The sequence below is a fragment of the Lactuca sativa genome, chromosome 5 (genome assembly GCF_002870075.4).
Source record: "Lactuca sativa cultivar Salinas chromosome 5, Lsat_Salinas_v11, whole genome shotgun sequence".
NCBI lineage: Eukaryota > Viridiplantae > Streptophyta > Magnoliopsida > Asterales > Asteraceae > Lactuca > Lactuca sativa.
The window spans coordinates 187,523,376-187,534,786 of record NC_056627.2 but is presented as its reverse complement, the minus strand read 5'-3'; the positions used below and the strand labels follow the sequence as shown (position 1 = coordinate 187,534,786).

Sequence of the window (11,411 nt, the reverse complement as noted above, 5' to 3'; positions counted from 1 at the left end):
GCTTGCTAAGATGAAAATTAATCTGGATCTACAAGCCCAAGCCACTCCCAAGCAACCTCCAAGTGTTTTTCTTCTTCTACTTCACCAAAAACACCACCAAAACTCAATTTCAAGCTCAAAACTCACAAATGACACTTAGGGTTTCAATATTAGGGTATATAGAATGATAGAGGTTGTTCAATAGAAGGGCCAATGGTGTCTTAAGTTGTTTAAATATGGCACAACCCCTAAAAATTAGGGTTTGCCCATGAATTACGTACGCCATGCGTACTCCCACGTATGCTTCGCATACGTGGGTGAACCCATGATCCATCGATGAGCTAGTCCACTAAGCGTACTCATAGAGTACGCCCCGCGTACTAGCTAGGGACTTAAATGATAGAAATTTTTGCATTAAGGGTTAAAAAGGAAACATACCAAATCTTGAATGTTACATCTACGTAGACAACTATAAAAAGATATGATTATACTCAAACAAGAGCAATATTTGAGCAACAACACTCTTTGAAGTTCTTGAAATAACAACGATAATTTTAGTAACCTTAAAAGGTAAAAATCACAGATGTTGTGGAAAACCTTTCATACCTTGCCAATGAAGGACTTTACTAGACAATCTTATCATGTGAGCATAATTTTATTCATATTTCTTTTGTTTTATCGGTTTAACTACTAACAATAATTGCACACATCTCGAATGAGTATTATGTCTCACGAGTCATTCTAGCACCTTTATTTTCCAAACGACCACCACTATACAATTGAGAATGATAAACACAAAAGCTAAATATTCTCGCAAATAACAATCAATAAAATATTGGTAGGTTGACCAATCAATTTCATATAAACATTAGTTCGTCTATGCAAGTTGCAACAACGCCCAAAGATGGTATTTTGCATTTTGAAGAAGAGGAAGATTCATATTGTTGTTCAAATCTTAACTCATTTCCTCAAGTCGATCTAGATTATCCAAACTTCTATCATGGTGGACTAGTACCAAGAAGGATGCCCAGTTATCTATTTACCGCGGTGATGGGCTCAAGAAAAAGATTGAATGTGTAACTAAATTCAATAAAAAGGTTTTAAGTTACAAAAAAAGTGTATTTGGTGGTGTTGATACAAAGATTGGCGGGCCTATATATAACGCACCATCTTAAAATTGTTATTAGAATTAAACAAGGGTTTACTGATAGCGAAAAAGTAATGAATGCATTACAATTATTAGACTTATAGCCGAAAATATAGTTAGTTGTTAAATAATGTAACATATACTCAAAAAAATTAAATTGCTTTTTTCTTTATAAACAAGAATTGTTGATGTATATGCATTACTACTCACTATGTGCCTAAATAATCATAGTCATTCACATACGATAATCTCACCATTTTACATATACATACTATTCTTTATTTTTTTTTCTATATTCCCATTAACACTCTTGTACTACTACTTAATGTCTATAAACAAAGCTCGCAAAATCATGACTTTACCTTTGTTATGTTAGCCGTCGAGAAAATTAACCTTCAATTTCACACCAATGGGTTATCGTCCGCTATTTAATCAATAATTTATAGACTTTATGTAACATCCCAAAAATTATGGTAAATTTTTTTCATTTTTGAAACCAATCCAAAACCATAAGTGTTTACAAAACATAGTTTCCAAAAGTCATAATCAGTAATAAGAGTATCCCAAAATCATAATCTCATAAAAATCTAGAATGATGTGCACGTTCAAGCCATTGCATTGCCCATATCCTCTGAAGTACCTGAAACCACAAATATAAACTATAAGTCAGAGCTTAGTGAGTTCCCCCAAAGTACCATACATAACCAGACAGATAATAGCATGCGTACATGAGCCTTCAGCATGATTGGACCGCTTTGCAGGGCCTACAACCTATCTCGACTGCTCTCCGGGCCTTCGGCCTGACTGGGCCACCTCGTAGGGCCTACAGCCTATCCAGACAACCCTGCGTATCTTGGCCTTCAGCACAAAGCAGGACCATCTCAACGTAACAAATCATAATATGTCGACATATACAAGAACAATCAATTATCAATAAGTATAGGTAATCATAAAAATCTACCAGTCTAACACATAACCAATGAACACAGGTAATTATACATATCTACCAGTCTATCATATAACCAGCTTAACATCATCCAATATATCAGGATATATAATCCAATGGGTAGGAATTGGTTCCTTCGACCCACAAGTGTAGTGAGGAAAATTCACCTCACAATCTGAAAAATAGTTGAACAGATCACTGCCTCAAATGTTGTCTCTACCGGTCACCTATACAATAAATAGAGACCTAATCTCAAACTACTATTTAAATTTCCCAAAATACCCCTAAGTCAAACTTGGTCAAATCCCTAGTCAAAGGTCAAAGTCCAAAAATCAAAAGTCAATACAGACTGAGTACACCCTATGTATTCAGTCACTACAAATGATGTAGAGATGCCTTCCTAGAAAACGGGACTCTCCACCAGTACACGTTGTGTACCCTAATGTACGCCCATCATACTTACGTCCATCACACATTCTTCTTTAAGTGCTTAATCCATTAAGACCCTACGTAGGGGTGGCAAATCGGGTCATCGTGTCGTGTTTTTTTCTGACACGACACGACACAAAAAGGTTTTATGTAACACGAACACGACACGACACGATGTCGTGTTTTTTTTAACCAACACGAAAACAAACTGATTAAAAAAACGACAAACACGACACGACACAACAAATATAACATAATAAAAAAATTAGTTTATTTAATTAATATTTAATCATATATAACACGACAAACACGAAAAACACGACAAATAAATGTTAAATCGTGTCAATTTCGTGTAGAACTTTAAACACGAACACGACACGACACGACATCGTGTGTTTTACACTTAACACGAACACGACACGAACACGAATTCAAATTTCAGTTTCGTCCCAATTTCATGTCGTATCGTGTATTTTTGTCGTGTCGTGTCAACAATTGTCACCCCTAACCCTACGTCCAAAACTCAGATCTAGTCCCAAATATCATTCTAAGTAATAAAGTTTCCAACTTTATGACTTTCCATGGCTAGAAGGAGTCAAAAAACCAAAACCCTAACTTATTACACAAACCCAATTTCCATAGTTGTTTCATGGAGGGAAGAAAGGGGCCAGAATCACATTTTTATTGCTCCTAACACTCAAAAACATCTTAAAGGATGGCTCTTTTGGTATAAAGTAAGCCATACTCATATATACCAATGTTATGGGACCAAAATGCACAAAAACTTAAGAACTAGCAAGATCTAAAGAACCATTCATCAAGTTAATGACTTTATACCTTCTAGAGGTTGCTTGAGAGGTGCAAATCCCATATCTACAATGGTTGAAGCTTCTCAAATGCACTCCAAAGATCTTCTTCCTTCAAGGATGGACACAAAATACACAAATGAATCAAAAAAACTCATAATGAACACTAGGGTTTGCTAGAGATCGTTTTGGGAGGATAGAGGTTGAGGGTGGAAGGGATTATGAGAGTTAAGGTTGCTTAAATAGGGCTCAAACCCTCAATATTAAGGTTTCCTCACCAGCCTAGTATGCCCTGCATACCCTATGAGTACGCCTTACGTACTCGCATGCTTCCCCGTCCCTTTTTAATTAACTACGCTATGCTTACGCCCCCAAGTATGCATGACTTAACGGCCAATTTGCAAAAATTTATAATTTTAGGTCTAAAAGGAAAATACATGATGTTTGAGTGTTACACGTTAAGTAGTTGTTGAAATAATCAATGGAAGGTTGTAATTCTTCCAAGATTTTCTTGTTACAACCTATTAAAATCATGTTATCATAAACATTCAACGTCCATGTCTTCATGTCCAATAATTTAATCACATATAGACTATGGTTATAGTTAATGTGATGCAAATACTTTTACAATGATGTGAACATTATATTTTAAAAATTCTAAATTACAAACAATTTAAGGTTTTTCAAGAGAAAAATATAGTTTCCAAATCAACGTTAGCATAATCTACATATGGAGATGTGGACCCGATACAAATTAGTATTGATTTAAAGAAAGTCATAAACCAAATCGGCAAAATTGTCCACCTTTCGCCCGAGCTTCTTGTATCCAATAACTAAGGACTCCAGAATTTGATATGTTGGTGATAAACGGGTAATGTTTAGGGAGCCATTCTTCAAAGTTATTATTTTTTCCAATTAAAAAAGAATAAGATTACTTAACGGTGTTTCTAGATAGCTTGATAATTTACTCAAACATATTTTTATAAAATATATGTAGCCAAAACTTGAGTTCCTATATTTTCCCCTACAATTAAGTTTTTCCTGTATTCAAAAGCAATGGCTGGTGCATCTATTTTCTGATGTAGATTGATTATATATTCATATTGCAATGCATCCATCTTGAATTTGGATGTCGAAATGATTCTCATGGGGTGGAAGGCATAACCATGTATGGTGAGAGTAATTTTCTCTCAACTGTTTGTCACATGTAGATTGATTCACATGTTTCAGTGTTTCATAGACAGGTTCCTTCTATATTACTACCTCAACTTATTCATCATTTGTGTTTATGTTTTATAATCATTTTCTTTATTAAGCCCAACCAGTATGCCACCATACTAATGTATTAAATGTTATAATAAATGAAAATTTATTTAATTTGATACCTATATCTAGTTTTAATTATTAAAATATATAAATAATTAAAAAAAACAACATATTAATAACGGTAACATGGTGTTTTCATATCGACCGGAGACCACAGATGGAACAAATGAATACCATACGGACCCTCCATGTAACAAAATCAATACTAGAACCAAAAGTATGAATTTGGGCAAACCACATGGACCGAATATGTATTTTACTTGTAAAAACGAGAAAGCGGGAGTTTTTTATGCGAAAAGCGGAAAACTACGTCCCTTTATGTAAATAGAGAAGCTACGGGTTTTTCTTCGAAGAGAACCGTGTTGTGTGCGATTGAAATCGAATAATTTTGTATACACAGGCATGAAGAAATCGGAACAACCAAAGGCATCGAAACGCGAAGATGGAGTCGATTTGATAAGTAATATGCCGGATCCTATTGAAGACGCAATTCGAACCAGCATTTTGTCCAGAAGATGGAGGTATTTGTGGACTTCAGGAAACTTCAAAAGAAGTAAATTTAAAGAGTTTGTGCACTGGGTTTTAGTAATCAGGTCCGTTGATTTAGATATTCTCCGTTTATGTTGTTCGAATTACTACGGTATGTCTCTTATAGGGCGGTGGATTCACATCGCCGTTATGAAGAACGTCAAAGAGCTTGACTTGATCTGTACTCCTAAGGAGGAAGAGGATGTCGAGATGCCCCATTGTCTGGCGACTTGCGGTTCCTTGAAGGTATTAAGGTTAAATTTGGATGGATGTGGTCTGATTTTGCCTAATTTTATGGGGTTTCCGGCACTTAGGGTTCTTGACTTGACCTGTGTCGACTTATTGAAAGATCGAGATTTGGTAAAAGATTTTCTCCAAAGCTGCTCATCGCTTGAGGAGCTGAGTTTGGTAGAATGCTCGATATGGAAACTTGATCTTCTTTGTATTTCATGCCCAAACCTCAAGAAGCTGAGTATCACTAACCTTGAGAATGAGAGTTTGTGTGGTGGCGTTAAGATCTGTTGCCCAAAACTGCTGTTTTTGGATTTAAAAGGTTGTCTCTACCTAATCTGAAGACTTTGGTGCTAAGCACAACTATGGATGCCTTCACCATGGATGACTTCAACCGAATTCTCAAATATTGTCCCAAACTGGAGTCTCTCAGGTTGACCATTAAACAGGTATTCTTCAGACCTTTACATAATCTTATTCTATAGAAAAAGCAATTCAGCAATCCAATAAGTTTTGAGTTGAAAACATTAATTTTGGATTTTTACTGCTCAAACAAGAAAAACATATGTTTTTGGTTGATGATGTAGGAATTTGCTTGGACTGAAGAGTGGGAGTTGCATAAAGGTGACGCAAGGAGAATCTTTACTAGTGAACTGAAAAGGGTCGAGTTTTTTGAATTTAATGGAGAAAAGCCAAAATTAGTTATTGATTGGGAAAATGCAACATTGTTGGAAATGGTTTTTAGTTGGGGTAACAACTAACAAAGCAAAGTACTCTCATTAGAGATTATGAAGGGAATTATCAAAGTGGTCAATTTTTAGAAAGACTGATATTACAAGCTTTATGGTAAATTTTAAGTAGTAGATGCCTATTCATGTGATTGGTAACTAGGTTTCTTTGTCTCATGTGGTTGCTATTCACTTTTGAATTTTTGCTTCATGTTGATTTTTTTTTAACTATTACTAGAAAATGCTTGTTTCATTCTATTGTTTTGTTCGTATTCATGTATGTATGTATGACCTGAATCTTTTGAATGTTGTATACAGGTATACAACACATATATGTATGTATGTATGTATGATATCATTGATATGACAGGTGCGAATGTATGCAACAGCTACATATGTATATGACACATATGTGTGTATGTATTTATGATAGGTATGTATTTGTATTCAAATCACAGCAGCTCATTCAGCAATCAAAAGTTAATTAAGGTATAGAGCGTAGAGACAGATGAAGAGTTAAGCACATACGAATGTCATCCTTATAGAAAATAATTCTGGAACCATGACTGATTTCTAGACCTAGATACTTGTGAGATTTTTATGAACAAAAATGACCTCACTTTGTTTTTCTGTATAAAGAAACATACGTGTACACATACACAATTTTTAACTTGTCGATTGAGTAAAACATATGAGTTTCATTTGACTGGGTTTATACCCTGAATGTTGATTAGAGTCTAAAAGTGCAATTCCCCATCAATTTTAATGGTAGAAAAAGAATTATATATATTTAGGCGACCATGTAAGTTGTAACATTGGGGATTTTAAGGTTGAGGTATACCTAAGTGAGAAATCAATCAAGTATCTTAAATAAGTGAATAAAAGAAGAGGTTCGATCGAGGTGAACTCCAATTTATGTTGCTGAGTGTGAAACTTGATTTGTATTAGTAGATCCTTGACAGTAAGTATATATATTTATAACAGCAATGCTGCTTAATTAAACTGTGTATATAACACAAAAATAAGAATATATATATATATATATATATATATATATATATATATATATATATATATATATATATATATATATATATATAATAAAGGAGCCTATGAAAGTATGAAAAACACCATGTATAAGTATGATCGCACAAAATGAATATAATAACAGTTTATGTTATATGAATCTCTCTCTCTCTCTCTCTCTCTCTCTCTCTCTCTCTCTCTCTCTCTCTCTCTCTCTCTCACACACACACACACACACACACACACACACAAAAAGCTTGTAAAGCTGTTCTAAGTGATCATAGTCGTGTTAAAAAAGCTTGTAAAGATATACAAACAAAATAGAGTATTGTTTGACTATAGTGCAATATCACTTGAGTCTTAAGCAAAAAAGCTTGTAAAGCTTTTCTAGGAGGTGATGTGCACAAAAGTACCCACTAATTTTAATATTTATAACCTAACAAACTTAAACTAACTATGCACTTATAGGCAGTGTACCTAGTCAGATTATAGTATAGTTTGGGTAAGTCAGGTGTCGATCACAGGGAACGGTGTTACTAATTAATTTACTTACTATTAAATTAACTTAATTATTAACAAGTTTAAAAGGGGTTTTTATCTGATTTTACAAGATCAGACGAACTTAAATCAAATTCAATAAGTAAAACACACTCTTGTTTAGTTCGAATCCACTTCTTCCTTATGGCTAGCTAATGATTATGGATTATTAAGTTGGTTTTTAGTTGTATTAGTAATTTAGTTCTAACTTTACCAATAATTAACTAATTCATGTCAAACCATGTATGTTCACACACAATTAAACACAAAACTAATTATGAATGTAAATATGTTATGTAAGATTTGTTATATAAACGCAATTATAGTCACAATACAAGTTCTCTAGCACAGCTAAGCTTATTTACTCTAATTACTAACTAAGATTGGTCAATCCTAGCTCTAACAATTCAATGTTCACTAAATCATTAGGTAAACAAGTTCATGCAGTTAATGGTCACTAAGCTACACAGAACATGCAATCAAGCAATCAGAAAAAACAAACATAAGCATGCTAGGTAATACCAATCAAACACAAGCAATTTTTACCAACTAAACTTAATCCATAAAAATTGAGCTATTCATAAGTTAGAAGCTTCATCTAGCTAAACGAGAGTAGCTAGATTTAGCTGCTCATCATAGCAACTAACAAACTAACACAATTCAAAGTATAATAAAACATGTTCTTAATTAACAAAATAAACTAAATTATGGACCTTCACTCTTTTTGGTGTTAAAAGCCTCTTCCCAGAGTTTTCCTCTCCTCAAAATCGCCTTCTGGAACTCCTCTCTCCAACCAAAAGTTGCCTCTATTCGTAATGGTCAAGGATTTATATAGTTGTTGATATCCATACATTCACGTCGTGAATAATAAGAAATTCACGTCGTGAGTTGTAGATAACCGTGCCCGTCAAGGATTCCTACACCCGCGTACATATCTTCTAGAACCAACGATTCACATCGTGAATCCATTAAGTCTCACGTCGTGAATCCTTTAAGTCTCACGCCGTGAATAATCTTTTTCCAGATTTTCTTCACTTTTACTCTTTTAATTCTCAAAGTTTCTTTCTTTAACGCTTTTAGTCCCTTTTCTTCACAATGTCTTCTTTTTTTGCTGTAAATAACATTTAAGCTCATAAGTACCATTATTCTAAACAAATTACCAACTTTTTAATAAAAATGTACTTAAATATTGCCTAAAAATAGGTATAAATATGGCAATATCAGGAGGTGACCATAGTCATGTTAAAAAAAAGTGTCAAAGTTGTGTGGTTTTATTAGAAAGATTAAAAAATCAGTGGTTAGCTCGGAAAACAAGTTGTGTTATATAAGTTATATTGTTTTTTAAAGTACAATGTCTTGATAAGAAAAATATTTTGAAGCATAATGTTGTAATAGATAGTAAGGAAAGTATGATGTTATAATACACAAGTATATGAAAGTATATCACTATTTTTTACATTTAGAAAAAAAAATCAGATTCAAATATTTCAAGGGTTGTTTGTTTATTTATTTAAAATCAGTGTTTTATCCGCTTTATTTAAATTCATTTTTGTATAATTGTATTATATCTGTGAACTGTTGATAATTTATTGATTACAAACAAACAAAAAAAAATCGTACAATGGTTTAAATACACAAATAATCTCATAACAATATGGAGATATAAAAGGGAAATATTGAGAGAGTTACAACAAGGATATATTTTCCATAAAGGATAATTATTTCCTAATACCCCCCTTCAAGCGAACAGGTGGGGGACTAACTCCTAGTTTTCCACGAAAGAATTCAAATAGAGGGCGAGATAAGCCCTTGGTGAAGATATATGCAACCTGGAGCTTGGTTGGCACGAACTTTATGTGTAATTTCCCTGATGAGACAAGTTCACAAATAAAATGATAGTCAATATCGATGTGCTTGGTTCATTTGTGGGACACCGGATTTTGACTAAGAAAGAGAGCACTTTTTTTGTCACAAAGAATAGTTGGACGATCGGGTAGCAGAGCATGAAGTTCATGAAGAAGATGAGTAATCCAAATGATTTCAGCGGCGGCGTTTGCCATTGCCCAATATTCTGATTCACAACTAGAACGTGAGACTGTGGGCTGTTTCTTTGCACTCCAAGAAACAAGATTTCCACCCAAATAAATTGAATCAACATAGGTAGATCGACGAGTTTCTATACATCGTGCCCAATTTGCGTCCGAATATCCCACCAACCTGGTGGTAGATGGCTTATCAAAGGTAAGTCCGTAGGATAGAGTACCTTTCACATAACGAAGGATGCGTTTCATTAATTGAAAGTGAGAGGTAGTTGGAGACTATAGAAACTGACTTGCCTGATTAACCACGTAGGAAATGTCTTGTCTGGTAATCGTGAGATACTTAAGAGCTCCAACTAGAGACCTATAAAGAGTAGGGTCATGGAATAGAGCGCCTTGAGAGTTAAAGATGTCGCCAAGGTGTCAACGATGTGCCAATAGGTTTGGCATCAAGGAGCCCTGCCCTAGCAAGAACATCATGAGCATACTTTGCTTGACTTAGAAAATGACCAAAGTCGATGTAGGTCACTTCAAGTCCCAAGAAGTAGTTAAGTTGTCCCAAATCTTTGATAGCAAACTCGCTGTGAAGACAAGTGATAAATTGTTTAATGGTTGACTCATTATTCCCGGTGAAAATGATATCATCTACATACACGAGGAGATAGATGAGACATGATTCACGCTTTTAGACGAATAAAGATGGGTCTGCACGGCTACATGTGAAACCAATGTGAACAAGAAAATTGCTAAGTCTTAGAAACCAAGCAGATGGTGCTTGTTTTAAGTTGTATAAAGCTTTTTTAAGACAACATACATAGTCAGGAACACGAGAGTTAATGAAACCTAGGGGTTGTTCCATACGAACGGTTTTAGTAAGATCTCCATTTAAGAAGGTATTTTGATATCTAATTGATGTAGATGCCATTAATTGATAGTAGCTAAAGCCAAAACGATTCGAACAGTAGAAGCCTTGACAACGAGACTGAAAGTGAGGGAATAATCTAACCTCGGAAGCCAAGTAAATTGTAACACCCAGAACCAGAAAGACCAAGAAAAGAAAGGAAAGGCTCTAAGTCAATAGTCAACTCGTCGAGTCCAGGGAGGAACTCGAAGAGTCGGAGCGGGATCCGGGGGATAAAGTAAGTGACCGACTCGGCGAGTCTGGTCTGGACGAGAAAAACCCTAATCCCGGGGGTTGTGCCCTATTTAAAGAACATTACATCCCTTCCCCGGCCTCTTTGCTACCCTTTTGAGATCCAGAAACCCTAAATCGTGAGTGAGATTCCTTGAATGCAATTTGGGACTTAGATAAGTGGTTTTGTGAAGAGATCTTGAAGATCAAGAAGCTTGGATCAAGGGGGTGTTCAGAGATTTGGATTATTCTTCAGTAGGAGGTCATCTTGGAGGTAATAAGTTGTTACCTTCACTTTTTTGCTTATAGATCTATTCTTGAATGAGATTTGTGGTTATTTTTGGCAAGATTGAGGTCTATTTTGGGTTTGGGGCTTAGATCAGAGGTTGCTACTTCAGATCTAGGGTTGTCATGGTCCAGAATGTCTTAAAGCAGCAGTCAATGAGTCAATGGTGAAGCCCCTTTGTCTTAAACCCTAGCCCTAGAGTGTTTTGGGCCTATATCTCCTTGATTTCACGTAAAGTTTGCAACTTTATGTGAGGGTTATACTGTAGAAG

At 34.9% G+C, this 11,411-nt stretch overlaps 1 protein-coding gene across 2 annotated transcripts; it reads left to right on the top strand.

Annotated features, from left to right (window-relative positions):
* The first annotated feature begins 4,943 nt into the window (after window positions 1-4,943).
* On the top strand, window positions 4,944-6,452 carry LOC111897288 (F-box/LRR-repeat protein 13). Of its 2 annotated transcripts, none has more exons than XM_023893253.3 (2): window positions 4,944-5,407; window positions 5,476-5,613. In XM_023893253.3, exons 1-2 carry the CDS (start codon window positions 5,036-5,038, stop codon window positions 5,482-5,484), a joined length of 381 nt encoding a protein of 126 aa, XP_023749021.1. In that variant the 5' UTR covers window positions 4,944-5,035; the 3' UTR covers window positions 5,485-5,613. The 2 variants fall into 2 exon arrangements, 1 of the variants encoding a protein (XP_023749021.1); XR_008224032.1 differs by adding an exon at window positions 5,980-6,452 and having other exon boundaries at window positions 4,946-5,841.
* The last annotated feature ends 4,959 nt before the right edge of the window (window positions 6,453-11,411 follow it).

Coding starts and splice junctions, on each gene's coding strand:
- LOC111897288 (XM_023893253.3), top strand. CDS start 5,036: ATGAAGAAATCGGAACAACCAAAGGCATCGAAACGCGAAGATGGAGTC.